At 43.2% G+C, this 13,599-nt stretch overlaps 1 protein-coding gene across 1 annotated transcript in view; it reads left to right on the plus strand.

Moving 5' to 3' along the window:
• ANOS1 (anosmin 1) overlaps positions 1–13,599 on the plus strand; it is a 280,125-nt gene that overhangs the window by 54,538 nt on the left and 211,988 nt on the right. The window contains exon 4 of the mRNA XM_063955496.1: positions 3,027–3,074. Coding sequence (XP_063811566.1) covers positions 3,027–3,074 — 48 coding nt within the window. The remainder of the gene's footprint in view (positions 1–3,026; positions 3,075–13,599) is intronic.

The raw sequence follows: 13,599 nt of genomic DNA on the forward strand, positions 1-13,599 counted from the left end.
GACTCTACTGTAGGGATGGCTATCGGTGTGTTTGCCATCGATGGTTGCCATCGATGGTGAATCTGGGAGTGGCCATCAATGGTCACTGACTATGCTATGGGAGACCATTGATGGTTTTTGCCCATTGATGGTCATCCCTGTTATTTCAGTGACTGATCTGCGGACCAATCACAGCCTGGTGGTGGGGCTTCGCGTGTTGTTTGGGCGGAGCTATGCTCCGAGTCCCAGCACCTTGCAAAAAAATATATAGATTAATTTTTGCTGTGCCATCAATGGAGGGAAACACTCTGGTTCTCTCCCATCGATAGCAGAAGCATTCGACATCAGCCATAAACCATCGATGATTAGGAATCATCGGTGGTCAGTGGCCATCCCTACTCTACAGTACACACTGCACAGTGCATATTAGCGTGTCCTTTGGATGCCACAGGGTGCTGCTGCAGGTACCCTGCTAACCAGAGGCTACGGTGCTGCCCTCATGGCCCTGCGCCTTGATCAACATCACCACTCACTCACACACACCCCTCCCTTACGGCCCTGATCAAGAAAAGCAAAGGCGACATAGAAGAAATCTCTGATTCGTCCACTGGCTGCCTTTTTAATACATTTTGGAGAAGCAGTAATTTGCCCAAAAATGGGGTTATTATCACCGCTTGATACATTGACATGATTGTGGACTATTATTCATTTAACAACACTTTTGTAAAATAAGTTTATGCTTTGATTTTGGAACATATTTAAGTGCACACATGCAAACAAATATTCTACAGCTGTGATTTTTCTTTTGGGCAGCCTATAACACAAGTGTTTCATATTATTTTTGTTTTAATTAGAAATATCATGCTGTTCGTCCTTTTAAACATTATTTTGAACTTTATAAATGAAAGCTTTGACGGTTATGTCGGTAGATGGTGATAGTTCAGTCTCTTGAACAATTTGTACCTATTCCAACAATAACATTTAGTTGAGTCTTGGTTTGGCAATTACTGACCACAAAATTGGGCCAAAAGCTTAACTGCTACACTAATCTCTACTTAACTATTAGACTTTTAGCCGGTGACTGTCTTCATCTGCCAAGCCTTGTGTGGGTGTTACACACTGCCTAAACGCAAGCTTATATGGCAGATGCCAGTAAGTGTAAAATTACTTTTATAATAAAATGACTCCTAAGCAATAAAACCAAATAGTCATGATACGGCTGCTTCAAATGGAAACAAGGTGCACTCCTGTACTGCAAAGTCACTCACATTTCTCAGCGGCTTCATGCTAAAAAGATCCGTCAATCCCTCATAAACCTCTATCAAAGAAAAAAAATGGCACAGACAAACATACATGAAGCAAATAAAGCTCAGGTGTAGGTACAGCATCACAGAAACATTCACACAGCACTGCATTTCCAGGGGTTTGGTCCAATCATAGGGTACTTTATAATATCACAGTGAAAGGTACATATGTAGCCACTGTAATAATAGTGATTCATGGACTAGTAGACATATTATTATCACACATTATTTTCAGGGCACCACTCTACACTTTGCACCTTCTGTACCTGCGGCACTTCCACAAGAATGCCGCAGCCTGACTATGCGCCCGCCCAGCCTGACTCCCCCCCCCCTCCCCCGCAGCCTCACTGAAGGTGCATACAGACGGTGCAATTCTGGCTAAAGGACAATTTTGACTTTGCTATTTCCCTTGAAATCCCCGGAGCTCAGAACCACCGATATTGACTGTACACACGGTATGAGTTAGGCTACATAAAATTTTGACTATATACAATTTTGACTATACTAGAAACTAGATTGTACACAATATAGTCAAAATTGCCGACCAGGTCAATTTTTTCTTGCGATACCGACCCCGTGGGAGCGTACATCAGTATCGCAAGCTGTATACACATGGTGAGATATGTGCTAACTTTTCTTATGATTTTGACTATATAGTCAAAATCGTAATCACAGAACGCACTGTGTGTATGCACCTTAAGCCTTCTGCTGCCTATCTAAGCCCTCCCGCATCCTAACTCCCACCCGCAGCCTATCTTCCCCTAGCATCTGGTGTGTCCGGATTAAAAGAGGTGATGGACCATCAGGTGCCGTATAATCAAAGGTGTACCTGTAGTAGGATAATTTGCATGTGCAAAATATCTTCAACAGCATAAAACACGGCAAAATCCTTCAGGTTAATCAGTATACAGATCTTATTCCAGATTGATTATTGAATATAAATGTCCGGTGTCTCTGTGAACCCAATAATAGCTTGGAATAGTGTACTGTAGACTGCTGTTTAGGCAAAATGAAACATATGGCTGCAGTATGTGTTATTATCACTGTTATACATCATTTAAGTCTAGTTGAAGAAGAGTCTATTTCTATAGAGATCCCCATCTGTTTAGCAGAGTAACTAGCGATCCAAGTGACCAGATATATATTATGGGGTTATGCCACACTGCCGCTTGTCTTACTGCTTCAGTTATAATGCTACCAAATTCCATTCACTTACATTTTACATACCGCCACTACGAAGTTTCCAGTTTGATCACTGAGTGTCACCATGCACAGCATTTTACCAACACAGAAAAGACAACAAACCTGTATGAATCCTTCTGTATCAGAAATGGGAAGCGGTGAAGATACCGCCGCACGGGATCCTGGTGATCACAATGCTGCAGGATCCCGCACAGCGATACAATCCTGCCGCCGAAATACCGGCTCCACAGGCTTTTCTCCCTCTATAAGTGTCCACGATACCCATAGAATGAGAATATAACCTGTGGTGAGCATAGCGAGCCACCGCGCCCGCAGCGTGGCAAGCGCAGTGAGCCCGTAAGGGCCTTACTAGCGTTCGCCCTGCTGCCGGCATCCTGGCGGCCGGGATGCCGCTGTCAGTATACTGACGGCCGGCATCCCGGCCATCGGTATTACATACTGATTCCTCAGAGACAGATGTGAAGTAGTAAATACCTTTAAGTTAAGCTTGAAAATGCTTCTGGTGTCTTTGTACTAACTACACTTTCTATTCTGTTACAGAACAACGGTTCCTTGATTTGGTGCCAGAATCACAAGCAGTGCTCAAAGGTAAATGGGTCATTTTTGATGCTTTAATGTTTATTGTTTCTTTAAATAAAAAAAGCGAAAGTGAGAAAAATGAACCATTAATAGATGTGGAAAATGTTCTCTTTGTGTGATTCATCCTTCAGTTGTTACTCCCAGGGCTTTTTAAGCACCATAATAACTCCTTCACTGTTGAGGACCCCATTTAAACATTGCTTTTCAGTGATAGTGCTTATTCAAGACTTGACAAGTCTAGAATAGAACTAAGAACTCGTTGTTCGTTTAACCCCTTTGTTTCTCAGGGAGGGGCTGCAAATCATTTCAGATACTTCTAATGTGTAAGGGGTTTGAAGGCAGCCATAGCTCATTATTTACTGTGGCTCTGACATTAAAAACCCAGCGAGCACATAAACTGATGACTAATTGATTCTATTAGACAGAAATCTCATTAAGCCGTGTAGATGAAAGATGCATTACATCAAACCTAAGTTAATTCAGCTCAAGCCCTCTTCAAACTATGATGGGAATGCCCTGTAGTAAATAAATTGACATGATATGTTTGAAGATCCACTGGAAATGGTTTTTGTGTCATATCTCTGCGCACTGTAAATGAATAAATCTGAGAAGGGAGTTTAGTGTTTATTTTTTCATTTTTATTTATATGTGTTAGGAAAACACTACATTAAAGTAATGTATGGGTACTTATGTAACCCATGTAACTGTGACAGGAAAGGTGGCCCCTCTCATAGCAGCTGCACTCTCTGCACCTATGGTAGCTATGCCCTTGGTGCTTACTGCTATTATATATGCTCAGGTATATACAAGGGTTGGGGATGGAATCTCGGCGGCCAGGATCCCAGTGGTCAGAATACCGACACCGGGATCCCTGCCATCAGAATGCCGGCAGCGGGACGAGCGCTAGAAAGCCCCTTGCGTGAACTCACCACTATCCGGGTTCGGTGGCTCATTGCGCTCGCACAGGTTCTCTTCCCACTCTATGGGAATAGCCCTAGTGCAGCTGTCAGCATTCTCGGCGGTCGGGTTCCCGGCATCGGTATTTTGACCACTGGGATCCCCACCGCCGCGATCCCCACCGCCGGGATATTAACTACATCCCATATACACTTGTGTATATGTGTAATATATTTATATATTGAACACACACACTAAACTCATTGCTAAATTTTTTGAATCAGCTTGAGATGATGTATGTACATTGTGACATTGTGTATTACCATGAGGAAAGAAGCCATTAGAAGATGAGTTGACTGTGGCGCTAAAGGAATGGACATGGTAAGCAACAATTCTACAATGTTCATTTGGAATTACGGTGCCTAATGTGTGAGAAAACAGTCCCCACACTTATGGGTGGGATGTATAGAATAATCAACCAGAAAAAATAGAATCTGCACAGGATGGAATCATCATATGGGTAACTGTATATATTAACCAAAATAATTGCTATACAGTATATTCATTCATGGATACAGCATATACCGTAGTTGGAGGTGCTCCCAGAATTGAGTACAAGAGCCAGGTTATTCAGTTGCACCACCACCACCACCTCCAGACAGAACTGTTCACGCAAGGAAGGATGGATACAGTTTTGGTGAGCCCGTGCCCACTGTAACCTCAGTTTCCTATTCTTAGCTGACAGCGGTACCTGGTGTGGTGTTTGCCTGGCAACAGCAATCATTGCACTGCCAAAATCACTCAGATCAAATCTCTCTCCGATTCTGGTATATGATCTGAACAACAACTGCACCTCTTTACCATGGCTGAATACTTTTATGGTTTGAGTTGCTATTGATTGGTTGATTGTAGCACAATACATGTTAACATTATAATATGGAAACGTAGTAATGGTGATTGCTCAGAAAGTTAATATTTTCATTTAAAATATAGATTTAAAAAAATGTATTACTCTTTTGCATTGATGGTTTTGTCAGGAGCTTTGTGACAATTTGTTTGAATGAATCTCCACAAATTAGAAGCACATTTATCCACAAATCAGATGAGTAAGCTTTTCAGCAGTCTGCCCCTTTTACCACTAAAACATGTAGGTGGTATAGATATTTGCTTTGGAAGTCTTAGGCATAATAAAGAGTGTACAGCAGTGGATACCATAAAACATTTAAAATTTGTTTAAAGAAAAAGAGTTAAGGTGAGCCATAGTACTCTATAAGACACTTACCTAAAAAGGAAAAGTTTATAACACCATCTTTCTTGATGCCAGATTAAATTATCATCTTATTTTTAGCTTTTCCTCAGCACAAGCTGTGATATATTTTAGATAGTGAGAATGTTATCTGCCAAGCGGTTCTGTATGACCCCTTCCTTTCACATTTACATTTGTTGTATCACATTATCTACAGTAGGCCAGAAGTTGTCAATCTGTTTAACTTCATAGAATGCTATAAAAGCTACAGAATATATTAAGGAGCCTCATTCCCTTCCAAAGCTGGGCTGCAGGTTTCTGGTAATTAACTAAGGTTGCAGGATTTTTGCTGCTGTCCGAAGCCTTAGTCACTATGACTGGGTTTATAATCTTCTTGTTTACTCTACAATCTACTTCTTATTGGCCACTAATCCATGACAGGTGAGTCTTTCTATGAGTTATCAGGGGTGGTTCATAGAATCGCCTTGAATAAAGCATCAGTGTAATGATGCATTGTCAGCGGCACAATGGTTAGTGTTGAATTTAGAAACAAAGATTTATTCATCCACACAAATTTAGGGATGCCAGTATGTTTTTTTTAATACCATCTCTTGGAACCACTGAAACACCTTGAGGTTCCATGGAACTTGGTTTATGAAACATTGGTCTAGGCCAAGCTTATTTAGAACCAGGCCTATGTAGTAAAATTCAAGTTGTCACGCACAATGGTGATGTAGGACAAACCAGGTGAGAGAAATAATCCATCCTAATTATATGCATGTAAAATCTATAGTACTGCACCTGCTGCTATTAACTGCTTTCATCAAGTATTTGTTGTGGTTGATATTTTTAGTTTGCAAATCCAGTCCAGAACAAGGATGTTATTTCAAGTTAATGAACTCAATACCGAAAAGATGACTGTTAAAAAAATATATTAATGAGCAGTGAACACATATAAATGATATACAGTATTTTCATAGGCGTGCGCAGAGACTGACTGGCGGGTGCCGCTCCGGACGGCCCCCCCTCCACGGCATTATAGTGTTCTCTCACCTCCCCTGTCCTGGATATAGACTGCTCACCTGGGCCGCTCACCTGGGCCGCCCAGGTGAGCAGTCTATATCCAGGACAGGGGATGTGAGAGAACACTATAATGCCGTGGAGGGGGGGAAGTCCAAAGCGGCACCCCCCAGTCAGTATCTGCACACGCCTGTGAGTATTTTATATATGACTGCTCACAAATTAGAGAAATACATGTAGTAGATCTTCAATTTTGCCATGACTTAATATATATCTGCTGACTTTGGTTACCTAGCCTCCAGGACTTCCTAGATAGGAGATGCAGATGTCAAGTGTGGTTATGCAAATCATGTAATGATGACACCCACCTGTGACAGGGCTGAGATGATGTGATTTGCATCATCATGCCCCCATCCGCCTACCACTAGTGAGTTTGGAGATGCGAGAGGGGGACATGTTCTTCCTGGAGTCCATGGGGTCCCCTGAAAATGAATGTATAAGAAGTGTACAGTATAATAAAAATACATTTTCAGAAGCATAATCATATGTGAAATGTATGGATATTTGCAAATATGTGACCACAATTCTAATGATCTTAACAGACTGATCAAAATAATAGAAAAAATTATGTAGTTTTAAATGGATTTTTCATCTACCAGATTTTCACTTTAATATATATATGTATCTCACTAACATATTTCTACTAAGCTAAAAGCCTTAAGTATTGTCCATGTATGCCATTACATTTTTTTATTTACTTATAGCATTTTGATAGATATGGTTGAATGTTGTGTGATGCCAATGCAAGCACAGTTATACACTTACCTTGCTTCTTATCAGTGATGCCAATGCAAGCACAGTTATACACTAAACTTGCTTCTTATCAGTGATGCCATGTGCAAGTTGTAAGATCAATAAACAGGTCTATTCAGAAGCAACCAACACTCATATCTGCAAATAACATTCACTAATCAGTCAGTATATCTCTAAAAGACTCAGTAAAAATAAAACAAGAGTTTCCATATAAACTAGTGATGTGCACCGGACATTTTTCGGGTTTTGTGTTTTGGTTTTGGATTCGGTTCCGCGGCCGTGTTTTGGATTCGGACGCGTTTTGGCAAAACCTCCCTGAAATTTTTTTGTCGGATTCGGGTGTGTTTTGGATTCGGGTGTTTTTTTTACAAAAACCCCTCAAAAACAGCTTAAATCATAGAATTTGGGGGTAATTTTGATCCCATAGTATTATTAACCTCAATAACCATAATTTCCACTCATTTTCAGTCTATTCTGAACCCCTCACACCTCACAATATTATTTTTAGTCCTAAAATTTGCACCGAGGTCGCTGGATGACTAAGCTAAGCGACCCAAGTGGCCGACACAAACACCTGGCCCATCTAGGAGTGGCACTGCAGTGTCAGAGAGGATGGCACTTTAAAAAAATAGTCCCCAAAAAGCCCATGATGCAAAGAAAAAAAGAGGTGCACCAAGGTCGCTGGATGGCTAAGCTAAGCGACACAAGTGGCCGACACAAACACCTGGCCCATCTAGGAGTGGCACTGCAGTGTCAGGCAGGATGGCACTTCAAAAAAATAGTCCTCAAACAGCACATGATGCAAAGAAAAATGAAAGAAAAAAGAGGTGCAAGATGGAATTGTCCTTGGGCCCTCCCACCCACCCTTATGTTGTATAAACAGGACATGCACACTTTAACAAACTCATCATTTCAGCGACAATGTCTGCCACACAACTGTGACTGAAATGACTGGTTGGTTTGGGCCCCCACCAAAAAAGAAGCAATCAATCTCTCCTTGCACAAACTGGCTCTACAGAGGCAAGATGTCCACCTCCTCCTCATCGTCCGATTCCTCACCCCTTTCACTGTGTACATCCCCCTCCACACAGATTATTAATTCGTCCCCACTGGAATCCACCATCTCAGGTCCCTGTGTATTTACTGGAGGCAATTGCTGGTGAATGTCTCCACGGAGGAATTGATTATAATTAATTTTAATGAACATCATCTTCTCCACATTTTCTGGAAGTAACCTCGTACGCAGATTGCTGACAAGGTGAGCGGCTGCACTAAACACTCTTTCGGAGTACACACTGGAGGGTGGGCAACTTAGGTAGAATAAAGCCAGTTTCTGCAAGGGCCTCCAAATTGCCTCTTTTTCCTGCCAGTATAAGTACGGACTGTGTGACGTGCCTATTTGGATGCGGTCACTCATATAATCCTCCACCATTCTTTCAATGATGAGAGAATCATATGCAGTGACAGTAGACGACATGTCAGTAATCGTTGGCAGGTCCTTCAGTCCGGACCAGATGTCAGCACTCGCTCCAGACTGCCCTGCATCACCGCCAGCGGGTGGGCTCAGAATTCTTAGCCTTTTCCTCGCATCCCCAGTTGCGGGAGAATGTGAAGGAGGAGCTGTTGACGGGTCACGTTCCGCTTGACTTGACAATTTTCTTACCAGCAGGTCTTTGAACCTCTGCAGACTTGTGTCTGCCGGAAAGAGAGATCCAACGTAGGTTTTAAATCTAGGATCAAGCACGGTGGCCAAAATGTAGTGCTCTGATTTCAACAGATTGACCACCCGTGAATCCTGGTTAAGCGAATTAAGGGCTCCATCCACAAGTCCCACATGCCTAGCGGAATCGCTCTGTTTTAGCTCCTCCTTCAATGTCTCCAGCTTCTTCTGCAAAAGCCTGATGAGGGGAATGACCTGACTCAGGCTGGCAGTGTCTGAACTGACTTCACGTGTGGCAGGTTCAAAGGGTTGCAGAACATTGCACAACGTTGAAATCATTCTCCACTGCGCTTGAGTCAGGTGCATTCCCCCTCCTTTGCCTATATCGTAGGCAGATGTATAGGCTTGAATGGCCTTTTGCTGCTCCTCCATCCTTTGAAGCATATAGAGGGTTGAATTCCACCTCGTTACCGCCTCTTGCTTCAGATGATGGCAGGGCAGGTTCAGGACTGTTTGCTGGTGCTTCAGTCTTCGGCACGCGGTGGCTGAATGCCGAAAGTGGCCCGCAATTCTTCCCGCCGCTGCTGTTCTTGCTGCGGGAGGCAATACATCTACCCAGTGGGCTGTCACAGTCATATAGTCCTGAGTCTGCCCTTCTCCACTTGTCCACATGTCCATGGTTAAGTGGACATTGGGTACAACTGCATTTTTTAGGACACTGGTGACTCTTTTTCTGAGGTCTGTGTACATTTTCGGTATCGCCTGCCTAGAGAAATGGAACCTAGATAGTATTTGGTACCGGGGACACAGTACCTCAATCAAGTCTGTAGTTGCCTGTGAATTAACGGTGGATAACGGAAACACGTTTCTCACCGCCCAGGCTGCCAAGGCCTGAGTTATCCGCTTTGCAGCAGGATGACTGCTGTGATATTTCATCTTCCTCGCAAAGGACTGTTGGACAGTCAATTGCTTACTGGAAGTAGTACAAGTGGTCTTCCGACTTCCCCTCTGGTATGACGATCGACTCCCAGCAGCAACAACAGCAGCGCCAGCAGCAGTAGGCGTTACACTCAAGGATGCATCGGAGGAATCCCAGGCAGGAGAGGACTCGTCAGACTTGCCAGTGACATGGCCTGCAGGACTATTGGCTTTCCTGTGTAAGGAGGAAATTGACACTGAGGGAGTTGGTGGTGTGGTTTGCAGGAGCTTGGTTACAAGAGGAAGGGATTTAGTGGTCAGTGGACTGCTTCCGCTGTCATCCAAAGTTTTTGAACTTGTCACTGACTTATGATGAATGCGCTGCTGGTGACGTATAAGGGAGGATGTTCTGAGGTGGTTAACGTCCTTACCCCTACTTATTACAGCTTGACAAAGGCAACACACAGCTTGACACCTGTTGTCCGCATTTGTGTTAAAATAATTCCACACCAAAGAGGTGATTTTTTTTGTAATTTGACCAGGCATGTCAATGGCCATATTCGTCCCACAGACAACAGGTGTCTCCCCGGGAGCCTGACTTAAACAAACCACCTCACCATCAGAATCCTCCTTGTCAATTTCCTCCCCAGCGCCAGCAACACCCATATCCTCATCCTGGTGTACTTCAACAGTGACATCTTCAATTTGACTATCAGGAACTGGACTGCATGTGCTCCTTCCAGCACTTGCAGGGGGCGTGCAAATGGTGGAAGGCGCCACCTCTTCCCGTCCAGTGTTGGGAAGGTCAGGCATCGCAACCGACACAATTGGACTCTCCTTGGGGATTTGTGATTTAGAAGAACGCACAGTTCTTTGCTGTGCTTGCCAGCTTAAGTCTTTTCATTTTTCTAGCGAGAGGATGATTGCTTCCATCCTCATGTGAAGCTGAACCACTAGCCATGAACATAGGCCAGGGCCTCAGCCGTTCCTTGCCACTCCGTGTCGTAAATGGCATATTGGCAAGTTTACGCTTCTCCTCAGACGCTTTTAATTTTGATTTTTGGGTCATTTTACTGAACTTTTGTGTTTTGGATTTTACATGCTCTCTACTATGACATTGGGCATCGGCCTTGGCAGACGACGTTGATGGCATTTCATTGTCTCGGCCATGACTAGTGGCAGCAGCTTCAGCATGAGGTGGAAGTGGATCTTGATCTTTCCCTATTTTACCCTCCACATTTTTGTTCTCCATTTTTTAATGTGTGGAATTATATGCCAGTATCAATAGCAATAGCCTACTACTATATATACTGCGCACAACTGAAATGCACCACAGGTATGGATGGATAGTATACTTGACGACACAGAGGTAGGTAGAGCAGTGGCCTACTGTACCGTACTGCTATATATTATATACTGGTGGTCAGCAAACTGTGCAAAACTGAAATGCACCACAGGTATGGATGGATAGTATACTTGACGACACAGAGGTAGGTAGAGCAGTGGCCTACTGTACCGTACTGCTATATATTATATACTGGTCAGCAAACTGTGCAAAACTGAAATGCACCACAGGTATGGATGGATAGTATACTTGACGACACAGAGGTAGGTAGAGCAGTGGCCTATTGTACCGTACTGCTATATATTATATGGTATCCGGACTCCAGGTCGACAGCACAATGGTCGACACAACGTATGTCGACGCCAATTGGTCGACACACCTTAGGTCGACATGGACAAAAGGTCGACATGGACAAAAGGTCGACAGGAACAAGGTCGACATGGAAAAAGGTCGACATGAGTTTTTCACGATTTTTTTCTTTTTGAACCTTTTCATACTTGACGATCCACGTGGACTACGATTGGAACGGTAAAGTGTGCTGAGCGAAGCGGTAGCGGAGCAAAGGCACCATGCCCGAAGCATGGCAAGCGAAGCGAGCCATGCGAGGGGACGCGGTGCACTAATTGGGGTTCCCGGTCACTCTACGAAGAAAACGACACCAAAAAAACATAAAAAATTCATTTTGACATTTTTCCATGTCGACCTTTTGTCCATGTCGACATAAGGTGTGTCGACCAATTGGCGTCGACCTAAGGTGTGTCGACCGTTGTGCTGTCGACCCTCAGTCCCAGACCCATATTATATACTGGTGGTCAGCAAACTGTGCAAAACTGAAATGCACCACAGGTATGGATGGATAGTATACTTGACGACACAGAGGTAGGTAGAGCAGTGGCCTTCTGTACCGTACTCCTATATATTATATACTGGTGGTCAGCAAAATTATGCACTGCACTCCTACTATATACTACAATGCAGCACAGATATGGAGCATTTTTCAGGCAGAGAACGTATAATACTGGTGGTCACTGGTCAGCAAAACTCTGCACTGTACTCCTCCTACATAATACTGCTGGTCCCCAGTCCCCACAATAAAGCAGTGTGAGCACAGATATATGCAGCACACTGAGCACAGATATGGAGCGTTTTTCAGGCAGAGAATGTATAATACTGGTGGTCACTGGTCAGCAAAACTCTGCACTGTACTCCTCCTATATAATACTGCTGGTCCCCAGTCCCCACAATAAAGCAGTGTGAGCACATATATGCAGCACACTGAGCACAGATATGGAGCGTTTTTCAGGCAGAGAACGTATAATACTGGTGGTCACTGGTCAGCAAAACTCTGCTCTGTACTCCTCCTATAATACTGCTGGTCCCCAGAATAAAGATATTTGCAGTCCCCTGAAAGTTCTGAAACAAAGTGAGAGGACGCCAGCCACGTCCTCTCACTATCATTTCCAATGCACGAGTGAAAAATGGCGGCGACGCGCGGCTCCTTATATAGAATCCGAATCTCGCAAGAATCCGACAGCGGGATGATGACGTTCGGGCGCGCTCGGGTTAACCGAGCAATACTGGAGTATACGAGTATGCCTCGGACCCGTGTAAAATGGGTGAAGTTTGAGGGGGTTCGGATTCCGAGGAACCGAACCCGCTCATCACTAATATAAACCATATAAATAATATTGAATGAAATGAAAAGTCATGCAAATGTATTATTCTAATAGAGATACGTTTCATAACTAATCCTAATGGTAGAATTTCCTCTTTTTTTGGTATGTTGTTCTTACTTCTTTCCTACAATTTAAAGCAGAAATGGTAATAATATAATGACATGAAGTTGGCAGCACAGATTTAGTAGATTAATGGGCTGTATCTCTGCCTCTATTCATTAGACCCTATTCAGTGATTAAATCAATAAGATTAATGTAGGGAACTTTTGGATGGCTTTCTCCCCCCAGATTTGCACTAGATTTAATCAACGAACAGTTAAATATTTGGCTACCATTGAAACATTTAGTCTAATCTGATTAGAGATGTGTATATTATATAAGTGGCAGGCAGCTTATCCTTTCTATGGTTCTCTGGAGATTCCTGGTCTTTAGCCTTTGACTGAGGGTAAAAATTGAGAACACAATAATGTAGAAAATTATTCCACGTTATTGGCGTGTTCTCTGTCGTACAGAGATTGATCTTCAGGTTGGCAGAGCTTTCCAGCTGAGTCAAATCCTGTTTATAGGATTATATTATAAAATATTAGTCTACAGTCTGGTCCACATGAAGAATATGCCATAGAAAGAATTTTATTTTCATTTTATTTTTACGTTTACAAGATTTGTTGACACGTTTGGGCTGATACTGAGTCACATGCAAAGTTGCTTTAGTTCCGGGCATTTGCAGAAGTGTGATTTGATGCCATATGCTAATGCAAGAATCCGTAAAGCTGATGCAGGGGTTCCTACAAGAGCCATGCCACCCACTGATTTTATGCTACAGCTTCATTAGTACCAGCTCTTGCACCAACCTCATACTCAGGGCCGTAGAGAGATTGCCCGGGCCCTGGTAAGTGTGGCCACGCCCCCTTTTCAAAAAAGCAACAAAAAAATACTATTGAGCCACAATGACCTGAACA

The sequence above is a fragment of the Pseudophryne corroboree genome, chromosome 2, assembly GCF_028390025.1.
Source record: "Pseudophryne corroboree isolate aPseCor3 chromosome 2, aPseCor3.hap2, whole genome shotgun sequence".
NCBI classification, from domain to species: Eukaryota; Metazoa; Chordata; class Amphibia; order Anura; family Myobatrachidae; genus Pseudophryne; species Pseudophryne corroboree.